Source organism: Myodes glareolus, chromosome 7 (assembly GCF_982192425.1).
Source record: "Myodes glareolus chromosome 7, mMyoGla1.1, whole genome shotgun sequence".
Classification (NCBI taxonomy): domain Eukaryota; kingdom Metazoa; phylum Chordata; class Mammalia; order Rodentia; family Cricetidae; genus Myodes; species Myodes glareolus.
In genome coordinates this window covers 32162615-32188516 of record NC_142032.1, presented here as the reverse complement: position 1 = coordinate 32188516, position 25902 = coordinate 32162615, and the positions used below count along the sequence as shown (strand labels likewise).

Sequence of the window (25902 nt, the reverse complement as noted above, 5' to 3'; positions counted from 1 at the left end):
CCTCCAAATTTCCTACGCTCTCTTTCACATTCCCCATCTGATGTGCCTCTGGATTGCATTTGAGCAAATGCTTTCGTCTGTAACCTAGGTCATGGACTTGCTTCGCCTGTGTGGGATCTGCTTCCGAACTGACAGTGTTAGCTTCGGGGTCGCTTTTATGTCAAGGCTCCAGGTTCCTACTTTCTGTTTCTTTGAGAATACTTGATAGACAGATTAAAACCAGTTATTTTTGCATGACTTCCCAGACTGTTCCAATGAACGAGGCGTTTGTGGTTGTTCTCAGCTTCTTTTCTCTGCGGGCTCTCACCGTCATCAGAACTCTTACTTTGTAAATCTGGACTATGGAATACCCACTTGCCCCGAAACTCCTATGGACGAGCCGGTGGGTTTGCGTCTGGCTAATGTCTTTAGCTCTGCATTTGCTGTTCCCATTTGTTTTAGGACACTGCTATACTAAAACCGCTTTGCATTTAATTCTTTAATTTAGTATTTTGGAAGCGCAGAGGCAGCATGATGTCAGAATACACACTCCTGTGGGGCCTGATTCATCAGGAGAAGACAAATTCTCAAAGGGATGTGGTTGAGACAGGCTTCCTAGCTGTCTCCTTTTTGTTCCGGCTTTACCTATTTCAGTCTTTGAGAACTCTTGTTCTAGGCCCGGACTTCCTGTTAGAAGCTCCATCTTAGGCATGTCCTGGGCCTTATCTCCCAACCCTGGCACTCTGAGTCACTGTCTAGTTTTTCTCTGCGACATAAAAGATGAGTTTAGAAGACACCGAGTTTGTCTGCTCGCCATTGTTCTGGACATGACAGCCCAGACTGGCCTCAAATTTGTGATCCTCTGGCTCCCTCTCCCAGAGTTCTGAGATTGCTGTTGTGCACCACCACGGCCTTTGACTTTCTTTGATTCTTCTTCGTCTTTACGTTATGTGTGTGAATGTTTTAGTTGCATGTATGTATATGTACCACATATATATCTGGTGCCTTTGGAGAACAGAAGAGTGTTAGGTCCCCAGGAACTGGCGTTACTGACAGTTGTGTATCCACATGCGGGTACCGGGAACTGACCCAGAGCCTCCGCAAAGGCAGTGTGTGCCCTTCACCACCAGGTCATTTCCCATTTTAGTTTCAGCACTCTCATCATCAGGAAGGTTTCCATGGTAACTAATTCATTATTGTGCTGGAAACAAATTTTTGCCTAATTGAATTTATATTGACCAAACATGAATTTAAACTTAGAAACCATGTACTTATTAGTAAATCAATGATCTTGCTATTTGTTTATCCACTAGAATTCTATGAAATGTTACTTTTTCCAGAAAAAGTTTTCTGCCTTGAAATACCTTGGAGAGTTCCCTCTTCTAACCACAGCGCATAGATTTCTCTTCATAGACTGTTAAATCTGCTCTCTATGGAGACTAGACCCCATGATCCCCTGCGTCTTGAATATGACCCTCACTCGTGGGGTCAAATGATCCAGATGACACTGATCTAACGCCACCTTTCCAAACTTCCAGTTTTTGTTTTCTTAGCAGCAAAACCCTTTGCTACTGAGAAAAGCGTAAACCCCGAATGGAAGAGGAAGTTTGCTGAGATGTGCAGGTGGTGAGGGAGATCTGGAATGTAACAGGGTTGGGTCACTCCACCCATTTCCTTAATGTGTTTTGCTTGGGCTTTTAACCATTGCACCTTGGGTAAATGACTTACAGGTCTGTGCTTCGTTTTCTTCATTCCCGGTGAGATTGCTGTGATGACCAAGTTAACTATGTTAAGCACTCAGCAAAGTGCTTGTCACTCAGTACTTATTCGAGTGTTGATTATATATATTATATAGTAAACCGTGTAAAGCACACTTGTCACACGGTGCTTATTCAAGTGTTAATTATATTTCTATTATGTAGATTTTAAAATGTGTTTCTGGTTGGGCGTGGAGAAAGAGAGAAAATGAATGATACAAACACACAAAAATAGTATTCATTACATCTTTCATATTCATTTTGAATTTTTATAAAAGTCATTTTATGTATTTACTTGTTAAGTTTTATTTAAAACCTATTCTAAATATAGAAGAAAAACTGGCTTTGTCCTTCAGACTTAAACAAAAGCCAAAGATCTTTTTGTTACACACACACACACACACACCCTTCGTGCCATTACACACAACTTTCTTCCAGGACAGACAGCTTTCTGAGCACATAAAAACAAAAGAAAGCAAACACCACTGTGGAATCGCCTGCCTCCTCCTGTGTGCAGGAGCTAATAGTGGATGGAAGAGGACCGGGATGGCATCTTTAGGGGGAGAGAGGGGCAGGGGCAGGTGTGAAAGGGGATTCTGGGAGACAGGAAGCAAGCCACACATCATGAAATGCACTCGCCTCACTTTTAAGATGGGAAACCTAACAGAAACGCTGAAAGGACCAAGAGGAGGAAGCGGCGCTTGGGGTGAGAGAGGGATTCAAACTCACTACAGACTTAACGCACCCACCACATAGGGAACATCCAACATACAGCATAAAGGGTGGGGCTCAAGGGGAAGACGAGAAATAAAGGAACGTCCTGAACTGAATCATTTGAATGGTCTACCTAAGATTGCAGGACATGGTCCAGTCAGAAGGTCAATTACTTTAAATACTTTAAGATGAACTGTTACCCAAGAACAAGAAGTTTTGAGTTCCATTAGATTAAAATGAATAAAATCATCACTCTACAGGTCAAAAATAGCGGAGCGGCGCCAGGTTGGTACAGCTTCAACCCCAAGTTCCATCTGCCCTGCTCTGTAGACCTTCGTGATTTAGGTGGCGTCCTATCTATCTTCGGTAGGTGTACCTGTCTTAAGCAGTTCATGGAGATTTTTGAAAGGCATGATCCAAACAACAGAATATGTACTAAGTACCTACTATGGATCATTCCCTGGAAAATGACGATGGCGCCAGCACAGCCCCGGCTCCCAATGAGTTAACCGTCCAACGAAAGGGGCAGATAAACGAGTAAGAAATGTAATAAAGTTGTCTTAGCTGTGGGCTGTTAGGGAGATAAACATCTGAATTATGTTCCAAGGGTCAAATTGAAACGTTCAGGCAAGAGCAGGTGTGCAAAGGTGTACAGGTGTGAGAGCAGGTGGGCAATGAGGAAGACAAGTCTGTCCCGTCAGAGGGAGAGGGTGTGGAGGGAACTGGCAAGAGCTGATGGAGCACATCCTGGCAGGTGTGAACGTGAGTGCGGAACCCCAGATCCAGAGAACAGAAAAGCACAGCAGAGATTCACAGACGGAAAGGGTTGGGGCTGGAGAGATGGCTCGGTGCTTAAAAGCACTTGTCACTCTTCCAGAGGCCCCAAGTTCAGTTCCCAGGATCTATGTAAGGCAGCTCGCAACTGCCTGTAACTCCAGCTCTAGGAGAACGGACGATGCCCTCTTCTGACTTACTTGGGTACCCACACACAGGTAGTCTGCACGTGTGTGCAAGAGAGAGAGAGAGAGAGAGAGAAAGAAAGAGAAGGAGGGAGAGACAGTGTGTCTGTGTCTCTCTGTGTGTGTGTGTATGTGTGTGTAAGATAATTTAAAAAACACTGAGTGTCTCTCAATTTAAAGGCTCTTCCTTCCTTCCTTCCTTCCTTCCTTCCTTCCTTCCTTCCTTCCTTCCTTCCTTCCTTTCTTCCTTTTGGTTTTTTGAGACAAGGTTTCTCTGTGTAGCTTTGAAACCTGTCCTAGAACTGGCTCTGTAGATCAGGCTGGCCTCCAACTCACAGAATCCCAGCTGCTTCTGCCTCTGGAGTGCTGGGGATTAAAGGCGCGTGCCACCACCTCCCCACCCCACTTTAAAGGCTTTAAAGAAATCTTTCCAGTTGTAAGGCCACCCCTGCCCTCTCTGAGTGGATCTTCTTGACGCTCTGACTTGTCAGCCTTCTCCAGGAAGCATTTCCTTTCCCTGGGAGAGGGAAATTTCCGAGCGGTGGGAGGAAGGAAAGAGAAAGCAATTCAGCTCAAATGGGAAGCTTGCTTTCACTTCAGTCTTCCAGTCCGATACATCCTCTATTCTGACTTCTACTAGAAAAGAAGTGAAACCACTATATCCCAGAGGGCAGAGGGCTGTGTGAGAGGCCACTCCGCGTCATTACAGTCCTGCGATGATGTCACACTGTGTGAAAAAAAACAGCCATGGTCCCGGTTTCTTCCCCTTTCTCCCAGCTAGAACCATGTGATGGTTTCTATTTGACACAACCCACAACCATTCTGAAAAGAACCTAAATAAGGGATTGTGGGCAGTGGGCGAGACGGAATGGATGTCTACAGGGGATGGTCACAGTTGCGTTAATGGATGTAAAAGGATCTAGCCCACTGTGGGTAGCACGATTCCCTAGCAGGGTGTCCTGGACAGTACAGGAGTGGAGAAATTGAGCTGAGGACAAGCAAACAAATATGTAAGCATTTGTTTTTCTTCTCTTGGCTGTGGAGGTGATGTGAAGAGCTGTTTGAAGTTCCTGCCTTGACTTCCCCATAGTGATGGACTCTATGACCTGGAAGTGTGAGCTGAAGGAAAACCATTGTTTCCCCAGGTTGCTTTTTATGGGAATATTTTATCACAGCTCTACAAATAAAACTCGGGTGAGCCATTTGGGGCGGGGCGGGGGACACTGTCTTTTTCTATGAACTAGCAACGGGTTTTTGAGATCCCATCGCAGACTCGTGCATCTTCCCATGACAAAGCACAAAGCCTGGCAAAGTAGTGATCTGGAACTTGAGGCCCTGGACTTTGGCATCACCCCATTCTAGCACTGTTCCCCATATCCTAAGGAAAAGATCTTGACATCAAATCTGGCTTCACTTACTATTATCAGTGTAGCCTTTGCCAGACTATCCCTCTGAGCTATTTACTCACCTATAAAAGGAAGATAATCATTTCCACACAACTGCTGGAAGAGCCTCCAACGGCCAAAGCTGCGCAGCTGCTTTCACCACCATTGTCCTCACTCCCTTAAGAGTCTGACCTAAGGGCAGGAGCTGGCTCAGCAGTCAAGAGTGCATGCTGTTCCTGCAGAGGACCTGGGCTTGGCTCCCAGCACCCACATCTGGCAGTTCACAACCACCTGTAAATCTGGTGCCAGGGGATCTGACACCCTCTTCTAGTTTCTGTGGACACGTGCACACACACACATACACGCACACACGCATATACACGCACACGCGCGCGCGCACATACACACACTTCCAGAGAGAGAGGGAGAGAAAGAGAACTTAAATCCACACAGGCACATGCACATTAATTAAAAAAATAAGCATTTTTTAATTCTTGTCCTTTAGATGTTTCTAGTGTGGCAGTCATAGTTTTGGGTTTTTGTTTGTTTGTTTGTTTGTTTGTTTTGGAAAGGCCAGGACCCCCAGCTCAGTTGATAGGGGCCTTGTTCAGCAACCACAGAGTCCTGGGTATAAATCCCAGCATCCCACAACTGGGAATGGTGGCAGACCGCCCTTCCAGTGGTTGTGACGTAGAGATGGGAGGATGGAAGTCCAAGGCTGAGTCACTAAGATGGTACAGTGGCTAAGGATGCTCACCTGTGTTCAAAGCTTGGGGCCCACATAGTGAAAGGAGAACGGTGGCTCCCGCAAATTTTCCTCTGGTGCCATGGCATATGAATGAATAAATAAATGCAAGTTTATAAAGTCCTCTATACAGTAACCTTGAAACTAGTCTTGGATACATGGATTTTTGTCTAGAAGAGGAGGAGTAGGAAAGGAAAGGAGGGAGGAAATGAAAAAATAATAACAAAATGAAATAATAAAAAAGAAAAAGAAAATAACATCTACATTACTTAAAATTTTTTCTTTGGCTCCTTCTGTATTTTAAATAGAAGCCAAGCTACTTCTGTTGGTTTCTTCCGTTGAGCCCAGCCAAACCTGCCCCCACCATCTCTGTGCCTGTTGTACTATGTTCCTGGCAGCCTCCTGTGCCTTGACCAGACTCCTCCTGTTCTTTAAGCAGATTGTGTCTGTCTTGAATTGAAAGCCTTGTTCTGGAGATTTTTGCCTAGAAGGCAGTTCTGCCCCTCCCTTCTCCATGCCCTTTGCACCTTTTGGACAGACCTTAGACACACAGTTGTGACCACACTTCCTCAGTACTACGCCACTCTTGCTTCTGACGCCAGCGTTCAGGAATGTATGTGTTGTGTGAATATTACTCAGTAGCTGCCTCCCCAATGGGGAGTAAACTTAAAGAGGGCAGAACTTTGATTTGGTTCACCACCGCAGCCCCAGTACGCAGCCTAGCAACAAAGTGTTTGATTTATTACTGTTATTAGCATGAGGCAGCCCTCGGTAAGCAGATCCCACTATCACTGCTATGACCCCGGACCTCGGGCAAGTTAGGCTTTTCCTGAAATGATTTCTAAAGCACTTAATTACTTTCTTGAGTGTCAAAGGTTGAATTTCCTTTTTTCAGTATCAAATAAGACAAATTTTATTTTATATTTTATTTATATATTTTATATATATTTATATATGTGTGTGTGTATGTATATATGTATGTAGACATATATGTATGTGTATACACACACACACACACACACGCACACACACACACACACGCTGTTGCTGCTGCTGTTGTGTTTTAGTTGCTTGTCCCAGTTACATCTGTGACCTTGTGCAGACAGAGTGAAGCTTTAGTGTGTTAGGTTGGGCTCAGTAGGCACAGGGTTGTGAATGGTGTAAGGAGAACTGAAAGCCAGAAATTTTAAAAATTTGTTTATTTTTGTCTCTGAAGCAGGATCTTATCTCAGTATATCGCCCTGGATGGCCTGGAATTCTCCATGTAGACTAGGCTGGTTTTGAACTCACAGAGATCCGTCTACCTCTGCCTCCAACTGCTGAGATCAAAGTGTGCACCACCGTGCACTCTCTCTCTCTCTCTCTCTATATATATATATATATAGAGAGAGAGAGAGAGAGAGAGAGAGAGATTTGAGGCTGGCCTCATATTCAGAAAGATCCATCTGCCCTCTGCTTCCAGAGTACTGAGATTAAAGGCGTGTGCCACTTTGCCTAGCCATAATTTACATTTCTGCACGAATAGTGAGAGTGAATCAATCAAAAATCCAAGCATAAAACATTAAAGAATAAAATTTTAGAAAATAACACAAGCAAATTTGCTTTCAGTCATAGATGAGAAAGATGTCTTAAGACACAAAACCCAGAAGTTTTTCAATGAAATTTCTGAGTAAACATTTCCACAGGATATTTAAAAACCATATGGATTAAAATATCATTTAAAAATCTGATAAATAGCACGACGGGACAGCATTTTAACAAGCATCACTGACAGGGGTTTAATTTCTTAGCTTATAGAAAGTGTGTGTGTCTCATTATCGTGGCAAACTCCTGACTTCTGAGGAAAGGGTTTATTTTGGCTCACAGTCCGTCCTCTTGTCGGGACGGAGAACGCATGGCCTCAGGAACACTGCGTAGCTGGTTGCATGGTGTCCACACCCAGCAAGCAGAAAGCTATGGATACTGGTGTGTGGCTCATTTTTTCCTTCTTCAGTAGGTCCAAGACCCTGACACATAGAGTTATGACATAAAACGCTCCTGTTCTTCAGAAAGGCAAATGTGTCAAAGGCGTCGGCCACTATTGCTGCTTCAGGGCCAGGGGTAAGGAAACTCAGCCAGAGCACTGACAAACTACAGACCAACACAGGCTCTTGGAAGCCGAATGGAAATAGACGCAGATACACACGTACATACATACACACACACACACACACACACACACACACATACAACCACTTCATGATCCAAGGGTAAATTCTACTATTTTGAAATTCATGTTACTGATAACTTCAAAAGTTTTCTAAGAATCACGCACACGCGCCCTCCCCTTCAGCTGGAAACACCAACACGCTAACATTAGGGAAATGGGGGGGGGGGCTGAAAACAGCCAATGTGTTCATCAAGAAGGGGTTGGTTAAAGATCAATTCATACGACTGAAAGCAGAGAACACCCAGGATACAGTGCTAATTTTAGAGACTGAAAAAGATGGCTCACAAAATGTGTGCAGTATGATTCTACAGTCTAATTAAAAAGAGATGCATTGAGGGAAAAAGTTGATAGCACTGATGCTTTCCAGATATTTATATATTTTTTCTAAGGGCACATACGTCAGTTTTACACTTAGAAAAAAAAATCCAACTAGAAAAAGAAAACCCAATTTTCTCCAGAAGAGACAATCTGTTCCTGTGTATTCTATATTCCAGAACAGGCACCTCTGAACATCTGTCTCAAAGATCATACCTTTAAAAAAAATAGCAATTAAGTATAACTCCGAAAGTAGTGCTCTGTTGGGATTTGCCCGTAGGGAAAGGCTACACACCCACACGTTCTAATCCATTCCGATAGCTAGCTCTATTTGCATAGTTCGTGCATCAGCTACTGTCACCTACATTGCTTAATCCGAGCAACCGTATAAATAGATCTGGAGGGTGAGTGCTCTGGCTATCAGCAAGTGCTGACAGCAGGAGCGCACATTATCCAAGACCAGCTATCCCCTGTCCCTGCCGAGGTGAGCGCCACACCAGTCTACTAGAATATACGCTCTCTGTGGTTCAGGGGAGTGGGGGGAGAACAGGACCTTTTCTAAGCTCTCTATCAATTCTGATATAAAAAGATAAAGGACTCGTTATTGAATAAAGTGGTTTGGCTTTCAGAATGAGATTTGAACATAGTTCTGGATTACAGAGTTTAGATTTGTAGTTATGATAATGATGCTGACTTTCTAGGCTGATGACTACGTCATAAACATTTATTTCTTAGTTTCTTATCTCGTTCAACCATGCAAGCAAATGGTTCTGTAGAACAAAGGTTTTCCACAGGTATTTGCTCACGCTAGTCCATGGGAGTCAGGAAGGGAGGCGAAGGTTATGATAGCCACTGGGAATAGAGAAAAGCAAAGCCGGGCACAATGTTTCATACATACAGCTACATACAGTGTCTTTACTAAGATAACATGAATTCTAATTCTCCAAGAAGACAGGCTATAGACGGTAACAAACTGATTTATTTAAATGGCAATTTTTATGACCAGAAAACATTGTTTCATTCATGTACCCTTGGGTGAAAGAGCAAACAAAACCCATCACTGTTTTTGAAGCTGTTCAGAAGGGTGATGGTCAGTCTGCCCATGCTACCTCAATTCCTACTGGTCCGGGCTACTATTTAAACTATTTCCTGTCAACTGAAAATCTAACCTTAATATGTGGACCTGACCTCAATTATCCCATGCATAAGGGTTAAGGATTAACTATTCTGTAAAAGTTACCGCTCTGTTTTAAAGGAAATCAATTCTCCTAAACTGGCAAAGGTGACTTACAGCTCAGGAGCATGGATGCCGGTTACCCTAAACGACGCATTCCTAAGCAAAAGTGGTTCCATGAATGTTTGCAGGCCACAAACAAAAGCAATCATAAGCCGATACATTCAATAGCTGCCTTAGTCATAAGTAACATAGTTAACAAACAGTAGACACAGAAAAATGAGGAAATATTTCTTGTAGGTTTGATATGTTATCTCAGAGTTTGTTAGCTTCGTGCTAAGCATAAACAGCACATTCTGAGGGCATCGAATCAGATGCCATTATTATTATTATTATTATTTTAAAAAGTGACTTCTTGCACAAAGAGTCTAAGAAAGCCCGAGATAATTTTGACTCTTAATCTTACACCTCTCCACAACCACAATATTTTACTCAGCCAATCCTTGTATGAAGAGTGTGTGGGGTAACTCTCTCTCTCTCTCTCTCTCACACACACACACACACACACACACATACACGCTTTCACAGAGAACTCCATCGTATGCTCACATCTTCAAAAATTTATTATTTCCATTTCAAAGAAGCTGGGTATTTGCTTTGAGTATAAGAAGGACAGACTGTTTAAAACAAAATTCCTGACTCAACCCCGACCCCTCCCCGCAGTTATTTACTAATGCAGTTGTTGAATGTATCGGCTTTAAGACTTCCTTCGTCTGTTGCCTGCAAACCTTCATGTAACCACACCTTCACTGGGGAATGGATCCTTTTGAATAACCTGAATCCATGCTTCTGAGCCAGGAACAGTCATCATTGCTGGCTCAGAATAAATTATTTCCTTAAATTTAGGATTGTAACTTTTATAGGGTAGTTAATTTTTAATCCATCTGAACAGGAAAAGGAGATAGGATGACAATGAAGGGAAGGAATAGACAACATTTTGAGTTTCATGGGATTTATTTTATACAGGATAAGATAAAGATTTCTATTTTCATCCTTCTACATGTAGATATCCAGTTTTCCCAGTAAAAGTGTTAAAGGCTGTATTTTTCCAATATACGTTTTTGATACGTCCGTCAAGAACTAGATGGTTCTATTTGCCCGAATAATAATATAAACATATTTTTACTTTTTACAAAATTTAGAAAGAAAAAAAGACAACATGTTAAGATTGAAACGATGTAAGGAAGATAACAAGAGATTTAAAACTCAAATATAAAAGAAGTAGATAAAATTAGAAGAGGAATAAAAAATAAAAATTCAAAATAATAAATAATTGTTTAAAATGAAAGGAAAATGAAAAGGGGGGCAGAAGTACTTTCCCAAGACTGTGTGGGGAGGGTCGTGGTTTTGCGTTTACTCCCGCTAAGCAGGCTGGCATTACGTGAGGCCAGTGGAGGGCAAGTCATCTGCATCAGGGCTATGTTTAAGCTAGACTCTAATAAAAGTCTAGAGGCTTTCTTCCTTTGCATTTGTGGGGCCTTTGCACCCCACGCTGATCTCTAGGTCCTGTAGACTGGACAGGTTCCCATTCACTCCAGGGAACCTCGGTCTGCATTCCTCGATATGGCAAAGTTCACCTGGTTTACCTGATCGTGATTGTTGTGAGGGCAATCAATCTGCCTTGGTTTATTGGAAACCTGCAGCTGCCGGCTTGGAGGCCTGTCTCGGCAGACAACCTCAGGCTACAGGTCACAATCCTCGCCACAAGAGGGCAGGACTTCTGATCCTGGGCTCCGGGTTATTGAAACTTCATAGTGGATCTGCCATCCCCTCTCCTTACGGGGTTTTCTCCTGGACAGTCACCATGGCAGTGTTCCCAGGCACCCTGACTGGTCACCTGCCAGTGTTTTCTATTCTCCAGGGTTACTCGGTCTCAACAGTAGGCCCCCTTGGAAGTTAGCTCCTGTTCGCAAGGCTCTAAGTTACCCGGAGTGAGGAAATGGTTCCTTACCGCTAGTCAGCAGTGAGAGAGGACTCACCTCGGACCAAATTCCTGCCCTGGATTTAAGGCTTGTGAGAACTGTGTTGTCAATCCTGGGCTTCTTCCCCGATGCTACCTCCGCTCCTCTGTTCTCACAGTGGCCACCCAAACCCAGGCTAACCGCGTGATTGCTGTTTCCCTCCCTCTTGACTCCTCCCAGCCCCCTCCCCATCCTCCACCCGTGCAGGGAGCCGGTTTTGTACTGCTTCCTATTTCTCCGCGTTGTCTTTTTGTTTGTCCAAGTTTTTTAGCTACCCATCCCCCTTGAGTCCCAGTGATCTTTCTCTCTGTCTCCTTGGAATATAGTCTCTCCCTTGTCACCCCGATCTTCTTACTTGGGAGTGCGCAGAGTACCAGCAATCTTACTCCCTTAATTTGTTCTTGAGAAATGAAGCTTCCTCTTGCTCACCACCGTGACTCTTTGGAATATTGAGTGGGTGCCAGATCTGATAGGCAGAAACTCCAAGGTGGCTATAATGCTTTGCAGCAACCTCATTAATCTTTTCTGCCATGATATGTTTCATGGTCATTATGACTCTCCTGGCCTCATATCTGGAGTCATGATTCTTTTAAGTGGAGAAAATATTTAGAAAATAAGTTATGTATACACACGGCTGGGCATTCCTTTAATACTGACTCAAATTTAACATTACAAGAGTTTTATGTATTTGTGTTTCTTTTCCCCTACAGTGAAAATCAAGCAACATTCGTATGACTACATTATTTTCTTGCTATGTACTACAACAAAACAACCCTAAGGTTTCAGTATAAATATTGCCACTAACAATAAGTCTACTCAGCTTGAGATTTTTTTCTGTGCTTTTTTTTAAATTATTATCCTATGGCTTAGATTCTAGCACAAGTGCACAGCCAGAATGCTACGCTCAAATTTCCTTGTTTACTTTTTCTGTATAACTTTTTTTCTGTATAACTTTTTCTGTATAAGGATTTTATGTCGAATTAGCCAAGACTGTTTCTGGTGATTTCAGGGACATAGAGCTGGACTAATGTTATATTTTAATTCCACAGAAATTTGAAAAATAAGACCTAAAATGAAATATTCAACCTCCAAAATTTCCCCAGTCAAGCTGAACAACGCAACAGGCAAATCCCTGGTAAAAACTCGTAAGTTACCAAGTAAGAGCGTCCGCATTCCTGTTTTACGCACTACTGGAAATCTATCGTCAAACACTTCCTATGCCAATGTCCAGACATGCCACCTTACCAAAACACCTAAGAATGTAAGAACTGACAGGAAAAAAAGGTGGCTCCTGAGGATACAGAAGCCTTGTGTTTGAAGAGTTTATGTCACTGCTATTACTGGGTACAGCACAAGACAGTGCTAGCTTAGATCATTCCAATTTGACTTTGTGAAATATGGGGTGGGTTTTTTTTTGTATCAATCCACCTCACACTTCTCACAGCTCCTGCCATCAAAAACTAAAATGTTTGGAATTTGATGAAAGAGAAATGAAGTTAAATTATAGGTACACCTCTGACGAGAAGGGGTTAGAAGGATCCTTGAGTCTTAAAATCAACAACACAGGAAGGAATCATTAATATTTGCAGCATGCTTTTTATACTGGAACAGCAACATCAAGAAGGCTAACAGAGCTCTGGTGGCCTGGGAGCAAACTAGAGAGTGTTGAAGAATGGCCTAACGAGAAAGCAATGCCCCCTTCTGTTCTCCCCATGGCTCTGAACTATCCACACATTTCTTTGGTAATCGGGATTTTAAAAAACAGTTTGACAATGGTTTCTGAATGGTCAGGAAATCCCAATTTAATTGAGTCTTTCATTTGTAGTTATGTGCAGAAATAGTGACTCAGTAGAAATGACCCGATGTTTCCAGTTTTCCTCATATTAAAGAATGTGCTGTCTTAGTATCCAGAAAATGAGGCCCTTCATAAGACACTGCATTACAGAGTAGACATGCCAGAATTTCTGGCATTAGTGCCAGAGCTCATTTTGAATAGTGAGATCTTACAACTCACATGTTATGGCCTTTATTACAACCTGACCCTGAAAGACTATTTATGATGTCCAAGACACAAATGAGATTTTCTACAGAAGATTTAAATTTTTCTTTGGCTAAGCAAAATGAAGATTACTGAATAACTGGCTGATTTTTGTTGTTGTTGTTGTTGTTTTTAGTTCAGTTGATAGAATTTGTATTTGGTTATTCCTAGGCTACAGTGCAGATTCCACCCTAGACAAATAAGACTCTACGTAGCTCAGACTTATCTGGGAATTCCCGACCCTCCTCCTTTAACCTCTTGAGTGCTAGAACTAGAGATGTGACCACATCTGGCCTGTGGTCATTTTTTTTGTCAGTGGAGGTGAAACCTAATGAAGAGCTTTGTTATTAAACATACTGAATTAATTATTTTTATGTCTCTATGGCCAAAAGCTTACAGACGTGACTTCAAGGCAGTGATTCGTTTTGCTTCATGTCTTAGAACGTACAGTCCATCGTAATATGGATGGCAGCTGGATCAGTTTGATCTTTGGCAGTCATAGCTTGCAGCAGCTTCTCCTATGGCACCAGCCAGGAGGAGGAAACTGAAGGACCAGGCTATAGTCTTCTGAGACTGGTCCCTATGGTGTAGGTACATCAGCAGGTCTCCTACACCCAAAGGTTCTGTAACCTCCCAAACAGTGTCACCAGGGAGGACCAAATGTTCAAGAATGAGAGTCTGTGGGGGCATTGAACACACTCCTTAACAGAACTCACTAGCCATGTAACCTTGGACAGTGTTGTGATTCCTAAAAGTCTGTAAAACAATGATAAAATACTTTGCAAGATTATTATGAGTGGCTAAGTTAAAAGGCATATGAAGTAAAATATAGCAGAGCGATGACCTAGTGCTGATTCTTGGATAAGGGCAGTTGTTTTAGTATCAACACCCTTTACAGTTTTCAGTCATCCTCCAAAAACTATTAAAAGTTTATTCTAGATGAGCAGAAAAACAGTTCCAAACTATAAGGATGTCAACAGTCCCCTCAGTTAGGCAACGGCTGATGCCTACTGAATGTAGAGCTATGATCCCTCAAATGGCATTCTGAAAACAACAATAAAAATATTTCTAAAGACCTGAATGTTTCGACAACTCATTTGACAGCAGGATACAACCCCAGCTATTGTCTGTTAAATCCCAAGATCTGTGATGGTTAATTTCAAATGTCAACTTGATGGCATTACTGAGGCATATCTTTGGGTATGCCTAGGACAGCATTTTCCAGAAAGGATTAATTTTGACCCACCCTGAAAATGGGCAGCTGCAACATCTCATGGTCCAGATCCAGAACCAATGAAAAGAGATCCAGATAAAGACAGCTAAACAGCAGCATTTTCCATTCTCCATGGCCTGCTGAGATGTGAGCAGGTAGTCTCTCGTTGCCTCTTTCCCTTTACAAAGGATCTGAAACTTGAACAAAACGAGCCCTTTCTCCTCTTAGTTGCTTCTTGTCAAAAATTTGATCACAATAACGAGAAAAGTAACGAATACAAGACTTCATTTCATTTTGCCTACCATATCCTGTGATTCACTATAAGATTAGCTGAGACGGCAGTGGCGCTTCTCCGCTCTCTGTTGGAGGTGCTGGGTATATTTATAGGATATAACCTACATAAATCTACACTGTTTCTCTATTGTTAGAATCCCAACAGAAGACCAGAGAAATCTGCCACGTCTACCACATGAAGCTCCGTTCTGGCCTCATTATAAGAAAGGAGGCCTGTTACTTTGAGAAAGAATCCACCAAAAAGTATTTGCAAAAATCACGTAAGTTCATTCCTGAACAGACCGATGGGCACCTAGCAGCTTTTACTTTCCACATTTATACATACAGTTGTTTTCCTCACCCAGTTCTCCTTGAGGAAAACAATAAAGATGCCAGGCACCGTGTGGGCCGGTTTTAGAGAGGGGGTTTTAGTGACATGGGAGAAATGGATACAATTATGAGTGAAAACAGTTGATACAAGATTTTAAATAAGAACGTAATCACTTGGGGTGATATTTTTACTACGGAGGAAGTAAGGAAAATGGTTCACAGTGGCTGCTTTTGAGTGTTGCACGCGTGTGAGTAGTTTTCTTCCTCTTGGTGTGCCCTGCTGAAATATGACTGGAAAAATGGTTTTAACATGAAGACCTCAGCATGAAGGAGGTACTGATCCCATTAGACCATTGGGTGACCACCAACCTGGGATCACTTACCGCGGCCGCCATATTGCCCAAGCAAAAGGATGACGTCTTTGCAGAATGAAGAAGGATGGCTCACCCCGACTCCTACTGTTGTCTTGCAGGTAGAAAGCAGCATGAAGGGCACTCCTCTGCTGCTGTGAAGAACAACCGGTCTGGTCCAGTCGGTGCGAGAGGTCCCAGTTTTAAAGCAAGTGCCGAACCACGTCGTAGCATAGAGAGTACCAACGGTGTGTCTGGCCACAGAGGCCGTGTGGGGGTGAGGTGTGAGCTAGCACATGGGGCCTCGGCAAGTGCTACCCAGAAACTTGTTTCCTGTTCGTGTGCCGGCTCAGTGGCATCCAAACTGGGTGCCGCGTAGCTGTGCCCGTGCCTTCTCTGGTTAGCGCTCCACTAATATTTTAGAATATTTGCTGTAGCTTGCGATCGTGTCCACATTCATCCTGCTCGAGGAATTATCCTTTGAGAGGAAAAAAAAAACTGCATTAGTCCCCAAATTTCAAAATGTTCACCATAAAAGAGGATAAAGAACTATTATCTTTTAAAGTACCGTTTTATACGATATGGCTTGAAGAGTAGCTTCGTCTTGAGTTTTTACCATTTGTGCAAAGTTCCAAATAAAATGGCGCTAATCGAAAACAGAAGAGAGTCCAGGAAATGTGGGTTAGTGGTAGAACACTTGCCTCGCGTGCAGGGCTCTGCGTTTAATCTCTACCAATGTGGGAGAAAAATAAAAGTGACTCCTGAGCATAGTGGCATGTGCCTTTAATCCCAGCGTTTGGAAAGCAGGTGAATTTCTGTGGGCTCGGGTTTGTCTGGGCTACGTAGTGAGTCCCAGGACAGCCAGAACTGTATAATCAGACGGTGTCTCAAAAACAAACATACAAACAAATAAACAAACCCAAAATTAATCAATTAATTAACAAGTGCAAACCCCACTACTAAGGAAACGATTAAGAATCACATGTTGTTATTTTAATATATATTATTTTCTATATAAAGGATATTATATGAAGCAATTTAGTATGTATTTAGTATATATTTAATACAAATATTAAGCTTCTAATCAGTATTCATTTCTCACAAGTTGTTTTTAAATTACTTTGCTTTCGATGCTCACATACAAATGGTTATTTTGTATATTATTTTTAGTTGCAAAACTCAATAACCTATAGAAAATAAATTTTAAAGTAGGATCCTCATATGGCCCAAGCCTGCTTCAATTTCCCCACATATGCTTTCAAAACGTTATCATGAGCTCTGTATGTGTCTCAGGCAAAGGCGTGAACTAGCTGACCTCTGCATCCCCCTAGAGCCATGGTTCTCAACCTTACTGATGCTGTGACCCTTTAATACAGTTCTTCATGTTGTAGTGACCCCCAGGCATAAAATTATTCTTGTTGCTACTTCATAATTATAAATTTGCTACTGTTATGAATTGTAGTGTAAATATCTGATGTGCAAGATATTTTATATTTGATCCCTGTGAAAGAATTAGTCAATTCCCAAAAGCGTTGTGACCCACAGGTTGAGAACCACTGCCCAGCATGTTGGAAATCTCTAAGTAGGCATGCTTTATAAAAGGACATACATTCACCCATATCTTCCAATATATGACCATTCTTTTCCACAGTCCCCTCGACTGTAGGAAGGCAAGTATGGAGTTGTCCTCTTCCTCACTCCCAGATTCACCATGCAGGAAGCTAGCATCTTTAATCCCACCCTGGTACCAACTATGATACATGAGTTTTGCTTATGTTACAATGACGAAGTATATGTTTTGTTAAACAACAAAAGTCTTCTGAGGAATTACTTCAAAACATAGCCAAGAAGTTTGTTCATAGGATAATTTGTTTACTGACAATTTTGTGTGTTGTTTTGCTGACAGGGATTTCACCTGTTGAAATATCTCAAGCCTCCCTGAGCACATACAATGACCAATCTGTTAGTTTCAAAGTTTTGAAGGACGGACGCTATGTGATCAACGTTGAAGACTCTGGAGAGTTCGAAGGAAACGGTAGACAATTCAAGACTATTTCTTCATGTCTATATTTAGTAATGATGATTGGCAAGGTTAAAAAAAATCTACCAAATTATCCACAATGGATGAACTGAGATATTCAACAGCAATGGGCTTCATCATCTCTACTAATTCCAGTCCTTCCCGTGTTAAGAAGGATTCAGCATAGTCAGGTTCTTCGGGGAAGAATACAGATGTTGAGAAACAACTATTGAGAAATATGGACAGAGAAGCCACATGTGTTTATTAATGCTGAGTACTCACTAGATCTTTCCAACATTTTCAGTGTCACCATAGCATAAGTCATTTGTGAAAGACGACTGCCATAAACAATAACAGCCATATTAGGGAACTCATCAGAGCATAATAATATATTTTGAGATTTTTGTAAGAACTTTCCAAGTTTTGCTTTTATTGGTATATGACAAGGTTTAGGGCAAGGTTTTCTGGTCCTGTGTATGATGGAACTGAAACCTTCAGACACAATTGCCTCTCACCAAGTGATACCCTGATGTCTTTCAGACAAGATGCTGCTACGTTACTATGAGTCTTCGCGGTCCTCAAGTGAATCAGGTAATGTGGAGGCGGGGTGGAGGTGTTGCTTGAATTCTCATTCAGAACAAAGATGAATCTAAAAATAGCCCATAATAAAGAGAGGCTCAAAAGATTATCTTCAACCCCATGCTCACTGTAATGTAAGATCTTAGTTTCTCAGAGTACTTATTCCACCTCATCTCTTTCTGAATTAATAGGATAAAGGCTTAGGTACATATAGTACTTATAATAATACAGCCCTCCTCAGACACAACTAGAAAGATTGTGCTCAAAGGTTGTCCAAAGGCAGTTCCTTCTATATCATTAATCTGTCCATGTTGAATGCCTCATCATTATGCCCAATCAGCAAGAGAGAGGAAGACGGGTGAATACATTCCTTTTCCCTTTGAGGGCACAGCTTGAAGCTACACATCACATATATGCTCATCTTCAGTTGGTCAGAACTTAGGCTAAAAGCAACACTAAGCCATGAGAACACAGGCAGGGAAATGACAGCTATTAAAAGACAACTCTGTGGCTTCACATGCACACAGGGAAGCTGATGTTCACAGCAGTGTCCGCTGGAATCAATTCAATTAGAATAGATCAAAGCAACAACAGAAATTAAAAACCTAAGCTCCTCCTCTGAGAAATTAAAAAGACCCTTGGGTCAGGCTTGGTGACACACACCTTTAATCCCAGCACTCAGGAGGCAGAGGCAGGCCGATCTCTAAATTCGAGACCATCCTGATCTGCAGAGAAAGTTCCAGGATAGCCAGAGCTGTTAAACAAAGAAACCTTGTCTCAAAAAAAAAAGAATAAGAAAAGAAGGAGGAGGAGAAGGAAAGAAGGGAAGGGAAGGGAAGGGAAGGGAGGAAGAAAGAAAGGAAGGAAGGAAGGAAGAAAATTAATAAACTATTTTCCTGGATTCTTTGGGTTAAGTTAAATTAAGATGACTTACAAGACTTAGGATTTTTTTTAACTTATAATCTGTTTTGTTCTTTTTAATTGATGGGTAAAATTGTATTAATCATGTACAATAGGAGACTTTTTTAAAAATTATTTTTATTTCACATGTATGCATGTAAGTATACCATGTATGTTCAGTACTTGAGGAAGCCAGCAGACAGCAATGACCCTTTTGTAAGTGAGCCACTCTATGGGTTCTGGAAACTGAATCCAGGTCCTCTGCAAGAGCATCAGGTGCTCTTAACCACAGAAGCATCTCTCCGGCCCCCACCAGGAGCTTTTGAAGTAGCTGTTGTCTATCTTGTGGAATGGTAGAATGTAGCCAAATGGCAAATGCATTGCCTCACATGCTGTCGTTTTTCATTGTAAGGTGATGGTGTGGATGGGAAGTTGCTGATGGTGGACATGAGTCCTGTGAAAGACACAGACATCAGGCTGCACGCCAATGAGCAGAACCACTGTGTGAAGGTAACAGAACTATAGCTGGGTAACTGCCGTGCATTCATTCTGTTTATGTGTAGTCAGATGTTAGGGGAATTTTGAAGACAGAATTGTGTGCATATTATTGTAAAGGAAGCACAGCCGGTCACTTCTAAAGGCTTGCTTGGAAGGGAGGGAAGGAGAGAAGTGTGATGTGTGGTCTTGTACCACAAGTCTGGTCTCCAATAATAGCAGGGAATACTGGGGAACTTGCTAGAAAGCAAGATTTCAGACTCCCCCGCAACAGAATCAGAACTAACGTCCGAACAGTCCCTCGGGAGCTTCATCACATCGCTCCAGCTTGAGAGACAACACAGAATGACCTCACATCCTTTCCGTTTGCCTGTGCTCTTCCAGAACTTGGTTTCTGTGTGAATAATAACTTCTGGCTCCAAGTCTGTCAAGGAGAGGACTGCAAGCGTGTCCATACATCGCCAGTTATTAACAACACAAAATGCTGCATCTGATCCATTCTTACTTACTCAATGGCAGGTGTCCATTGGTCATGACAAAAAATTATGAGCAGGTCAAAGAGCAAAGGAGTCAGAGTAAGAAGTTAGAAAGAAAACAGAACAGCATAATAAAGAAGACAATTTCTATAAACAGACAAAACTGAAGTGATTCACTCATCACATAAACATAACATCAGCACAAACAGTGGTCAACATTCTGCTCCAGAGAATATTCTCAACTGTATATAATGCAAGCTCTAGCATATATAATAGGAAATAAAAGCAGAATGCCATGGCATATCAAATCCTTGCTTAATGCCCCACCAGCCCTGCCTCTTTTAATCCTCAAAGCAAGTTCATAATGGAATAATTGCACTGGTCAGCTATTGCTGTTGTGCAACAAACTGTCTCAAAACTCAATGGATTAAAATAATAGTTGTTCATAGGCCCATAGTGATTGAGAGCTTATACTGACGACTTGAGTTGGATCCCCAGTATTTACTGTCAGGTGACTAACAACCACCTGTAACTCCAGCACCAAGATGGTCAAATGCCTCTGCCCCTCATGGGCATCTACATTTATGTGCACATACCCACACAGAGATGTACCCATGTCTATAATTTAAAATAAGATAAACCCTTAAAGATAACATAAATAATAAGCATAATTTGTCTGCCATTCATGATTTAACCAAAGAATTTAATCAAATTAAAATTAAATAAAAATACGCCTGTATTTAAAGTGGAAATGAACCAATCTGTAGGGAGTGCTGGCTCTACTGAAAAGTCAAGGTTTGCTAGATAAAGCAGCATGTTCTTTGTATTAGAGACGATGCATGGCAGAAGAGCAGCACAAATCCAGATGCATTTTCTCAATGCATCAGCCCCCTGTCAATCACTTCCACGGGTGCCACACACATCCTTTGCCCTCTGCCATTCCCCCTCCCTCCTCAACTCAGTAAACAGACCTGCTAGACAGACCAAGCTGTAAATGACTATTCTCCCATGGGTTCTAACCTAGGAAGCAGCATTCACCCTGGACTTCCCATTCACATATTGGCTTTTTCTCTCCTTTCCTCAGCTTGAAAAGTGTCAAGCTCCCCTGCCACCAGCGGTCTTTTTCATCGTTCACGAAAAGGCCTCCAACTATGTTTCATTTGAATGCACGAATCAGCCTGGGACATACATAGGAGTAAAGGATAACCAGCTGGCTCTATTAGAAGGAGAGAAAAATAACGATGAAAATATTATGTTTAAGCTTTCTAAACAAGAAGAGGGTGGGTCCAGGGTTGAATGACTCAATGTTACCACCAAAGAAAGGATGAGAGAAAGCAATCGACATCTAAGGGGATGGCTTAAGATGCTGTGGAATGTTATCTTTTTATCTTTTTATATATAAAATTCTTTTCTTTTTCTCTGCACCACTACACATTCAATCAAAACATGCATATATAGCACAGGGCATTGGTGAAGAAACTGAACAACATTCAGCCTTGGCTTTTACCTTTGTCTGCTTTGAGTCCTGAACGAATTCACACTTCCAGATTTCTTCAGATGAGCGAGCACCATAGCTCATGCTATGCTTTAGACGAGGGTTCATTTTAAAAGCCTTAAAAAGAATACATGGTTTCTCCCTGGTTCTAAAGAAAAGGTTGAAGTCCTAGAGCAGCTGGTGGAGGGCCAGCTGCCGCACAGACTGACCATATCTCAAATAGACCAGAGCACCAAATGTATTGGCAGCTGCCCCCGGGGCACCCCTCAGACCAGCTCTTTCTGTCAAGAAACCTAGTGCTCCAAATGCCTACCTGCCTAGACAGGTTAAGATAAATCTGTGAAAACGCAGGATAACTGAAAAAATAAAATAAAGAAAAAGAAAGCCAGTATTTGTAAAGTGGAATAATGTTACCTCTACTTCTTTCCTTGGGGCATGGGGTTGGGGACAGGGTTTCTCTGTGTAGTCCTGGCTGTCCTGGAACTTGCTTTGTAGATCAGGCTGGCCTCGAACTCACAGAGATCCGCCTGCCTCTGCCTCCCAAGTGTTGGGATTAAAGGTGTGCGCCACCACCGCCCAGCTCTTTGTTCCCTTTTGAAAATCCTGATCTCTTTTTAAGGTAACAGTTTAAGTTTAAGCAATAGTAATCTTACATTAAAAACTGGAACACATTTTAGTTCACAACTGTGGCTGAAATCATTGGCTCTCTTTAATAAACTTAAACTCTTCTGTGAGTACTGACCAGGCCGTGTATTAGGGCATCCACGTAGGATGGGACCTCAAAAGGCAGTCAGAAGTCCTCCTACTAGGAAGACACCGAACGAACTTCACATTCTCAATAGCTGGCTGTGGCCTGTGTTTACGACATGCTATGTCTTTAAATAACTGGCTATGGCCTGTGGTTTGTGGCACGCTGTGTCCTCACCTGTTTCCAAAGAGCTATCACTATGAATGTGTGCATCAACTTGGAAGGAATCTCTCTATGACTTGCTTTTCTTACACACAAATTCTTTTGTTGCTTGGGTTCACTGGGGGATATGTTAGCTTAACTTTCTCCCTTTCTCTGGTTCTTTTGACCAATGTATCTTTAACATATCTCCTATTCCCTAAACTTCATTTTTGTTTTCTCTAATGCCTACGTACTAACACTTTTATTCTGTTTTTTTTACTTTACACTCTAGAATTTTATATGTACTGACAAGTCACAAAGTTGTTTACTAAACGTTTTGTGTGTTTTACTGTTACTGAAGTAGTGAGATTTATATTCAACCATACAGTAATGTTTTAAGATATTAAAGGAATAGCTGGCTTATTTAGACAATAGCAATTTCTACTACATTTTTATTGGCTTAAAATTTACAGTAAATACAAAAAATAATAACAGAAAACATTCTTCTAAAAGTACAAGCTTTTAATTTTCAATTGATGAAAGCTATTATATGTAATACCTGGTTGGATGTATGAAAAGAGGCTGGGGATTGCTGTATACGATTATACAATTATAGCATGATATAACTGTTTCAATAATTTTCACTGTTTTACTATAGAGACAAAAGTGAAACCAGAATCCATGTCATCTCCCTGGAAACCTCGATGTTAACTATATAAATTTGTACAATATACTTAAAATAATAATTAAGTAGTCAAATATGTCCATGACATTGTTTATAACCTTGAATAAACTATTTATCAAAATCACGTGTGACCATGACTTTATCACAGAATGCTCCAATGTTCTGAGTCTTAAATGAAAATGGGCCCACTCCAGTCCGTCACTATTCACAATGAGAATGAACATACTTTAGTCCATCACTATTGACAAGGGAACTGAGCAGGTTGTTTCACAACTCAGGGTATTTAAAACTCAAATTTCCCAACAAAGGGATTATGTCTGCTTTGCTTCATCATCCTAGTGTCCACTGTGGTAGGACTCCTCCCCTCCCCCAAGTGACTTTTGACTTTTGCTCCAGCCCAAACACACACCCACCAGTTCCTGCCTCAGAAATTAACCTAAAATTTCTGACTCCTTACTCAGGTGTCTTTCTCTCCGTTGTCTGATTTTCTGTTTTGTTTTCATTTAAAAGATATTTTCAGAGCGGAGGAGACTTTTAAGTAAGCGAGAGGAACAGAGTCCAGACCTTAAGCACCCACATGGAAGCCAAGATGACTAAACCCCAGTGCTAGGAGAGGGGTAGAGACAGGCTCAGCCTAGAGTGCTGCCGGCCAGCTGGCGTAGCCAAATGGATACGCTCCCGATGCTGAGACTGTTTCAAATACAGAGGAGCAATAGAGGAGGAAACCTGATGGTGACACATGCACACATCTCACACACATACATATTTTCCACATTATTACAATCAGTGTTTCACGCTTAAAATACTCAAATGTGTACTGACATTTTGTCTTACTTGCATTGCTTTGATGGCTCTTAATACATGTTACTGGAAGTAATTTGTCCATTCAATTATATCAGAAATGATAATTTTATTTGATAGTTTTCTCAAAATTTACAGTTGAGTAATTTTATTTGTATTCTTTATGTTTCTGTGTATTTGGGGTATTTTTGTTTTTCGATTATAACTTTTTCTTTCCCCTCCCGAACTCCTCTCAGATTCTCCCCTACCTCCCTACACTCCACTTTCTGTTTTCCTTGCTCCCTTTCTCTAAAAAAAAAAATGAATCAACAAAACAACAACAACAACAAGAAAATGAAAATGAAAACAGACAAACTAAGAGAAGAAGCTAGGGCAAAAAAAAACTGCCGAAACCAAACCAAAGCGAACATAAAAGCATAGTGTCTATTATGTGTTGCTCCCGCTACTCCTGGGCATGGGTCCTGCCCTGGAGTGTGATTGACATATCCAGTGACACTCCACTGAGGGAAAAACTGATTGTCCCTTTCCCAGCAGGTATCAATTATGAATAACATCTTGGTTAGAGGTGGCACTTTATATCCACTTCCCCTCTAAATGCTGGGATTCTGTCTGGGTTGAACCAGAGCAAGTCTGGGACATGCTGTCACCATCTCTGTGGGTTCATATGCCTATCAGCACTGTCGTGTCTGGAAGACAGTTTCCTTGGAGTCATCCACCACCTCTGGCTTTTACAATCTTTCTCTCTCCTCTTCCACATAGATCCCTAGCCCTTGAGGGGAAAAGTTTGATAAAGACACCCCATTTAGGGCTAAGTGCTCCAAAGTCTCCCACTCTGCATGCTGTCTTACTATGGATCTCTTTGTTAATTCCCATTTACTTGCAAGAAGATGCTTCTCTGATGAAGGCTAAATGATATTCTACTCTATGGGTATAGCAATATGTCATTAAGAATAATTTTATTGCTATGTTCCCTTAGCAGAAAATAGTAGGTTTTTCCCTAGGCCTATGATCTCTCTATTCTTAGGTCTTTGGCCACCTTAGCAGTATCAGGGCTGGGTTCCATCTCATGGAGCCTGCCTTAAATCAAATTTGAAAAAAAAAACCGGTTGGTTGCTCCATAACATTTGTGCCACTATTGTACCAGTACATCTTGCAGGTAGGTAAAGCACTGGGTGAAACTTGATAATTACTTTCCTCCTCTAGTCTGTAAAGTACCTTCCAGAACCATGAGTACTTGACAGTTGTTGCAGGGAGAAAAGGCCTACTTGTTCATCCTGGCTGCCCAGCTAGTTCAGCCCCTAAACAACCACACAGAAACTGTATTAATTAAATCACTGCTTGGCCCATTAGCTCTAGTTACCTATTGGCTAATTTTTTTTTAATTTTTACTTATTTATTTATTAAAAATTTCGACCTCCTTCCATCCTCCCATTTCCCTCCCCCTCCCCCCTCCCTCTACAGTCCTAAGAGAAGTCAGGGTGCCCTGCCCTGTGGAAAGTCCAAGGCCCCCCTCCAGCCAGGTCTAGGAAGGTGTGCATCCAAACAGACTAGGCTCCCACAAAGCCAGCACATGCAGTAAAATCAAAATCTGGTGTCATTATCATTGGCTTCTCAGTCTGCCCTCATTGTCACCCACATTCAGAGAGTCCAATTTGATCACTTACATCTTAATTTAACCAAGTTTTATTAATTTGTGTAACACCACGTGGCAGTGGCTTACCAGGTGAAATTCCTAGCATCTGTCTTTGGTGGATCCATGGCGTCTCTCTGACTCTGCTTTCTTCCTCCGAGAATTCAGTTCCATCTTTCCCACTTACCTAAGGTCTGTCCTATCAACAGGCCAGGACAGTTTCTTTATTCATTAACCAACGAAAGCGCACATGAACAGAAGGACCTAGACAGTAGGGGTGAAACTTTCAGTTAGGCACCAGCTGAATTTTTCCACTGATGACATAAAGAAACTGTGTCTTCAGTAGTAGGGTCTTACTCTCGGGTTATAGAGAGTAACCAATAGCCTTAGCAATAGCTTCTGATGTTTGGGAGTAACCTATGGAACACCTTTGGTCAACAGCTCAGCAAGATTTAACTCATTCTTGTCAG

The 25902-nt window shown here is 41.8% G+C and overlaps 1 protein-coding gene and 2 long non-coding RNA genes across 9 annotated transcripts in view; 1 reads left to right on the top strand and 2 right to left on the bottom strand.

Annotated features, from left to right (window-relative positions):
• Positions 1-11428, bottom strand: part of LOC125403461 (uncharacterized) — a 16163-nt gene extending 4735 nt beyond the window's left edge. Inside the window, exon 1 of the long non-coding RNA XR_007232960.3 lies at positions 11277-11428. This is a non-coding gene — a long non-coding RNA (uncharacterized LOC125403461). The remainder of the gene's footprint in view (positions 1-11276) is intronic.
• The window catches only part of Il33 (interleukin 33), a 36422-nt gene extending 13297 nt beyond the window's left edge, over positions 1-23125 (top strand). Inside the window, exons 1-8 of one of the 7 annotated variants that reach the window (XM_085693777.2) lie at positions 4454-4603; positions 12308-12403; positions 14938-15063; positions 15585-15710; positions 17369-17497; positions 18023-18073; positions 19374-19471; positions 21017-23125. In XM_085693777.2, the coding sequence (XP_085549903.2) occupies positions 12331-12403; positions 14938-15063; positions 15585-15710; positions 17369-17497; positions 18023-18073; positions 19374-19471; positions 21017-21232 (819 nt within the window). In that variant the 5' untranslated portion in view covers positions 4454-4603; positions 12308-12330 and the 3' untranslated portion in view covers positions 21233-23125. Of the gene's footprint in view, positions 1-4453; positions 4604-8419; positions 8548-11287; positions 11311-12307; positions 12416-14937; positions 15064-15584; positions 15711-17368; positions 17498-18022; positions 18074-19373; positions 19472-21016 lie in introns of those variants that run through there. The other 6 variants (XM_085693776.2, XM_048438816.3, XM_048438820.3 and 3 more) reach the window with 6 other exon arrangements.
• Positions 12841-25902, bottom strand: part of LOC146893627 (uncharacterized) — a 33817-nt gene continuing 20755 nt past the window's right edge. Inside the window, exons 2-4 of the long non-coding RNA XR_015738366.1 lie at positions 25523-25696; positions 15496-15940; positions 12841-15403 (exon numbers count right to left, since the gene is read on the bottom strand). This is a non-coding gene — a long non-coding RNA (uncharacterized LOC146893627). The remainder of the gene's footprint in view (positions 15404-15495; positions 15941-25522; positions 25697-25902) is intronic.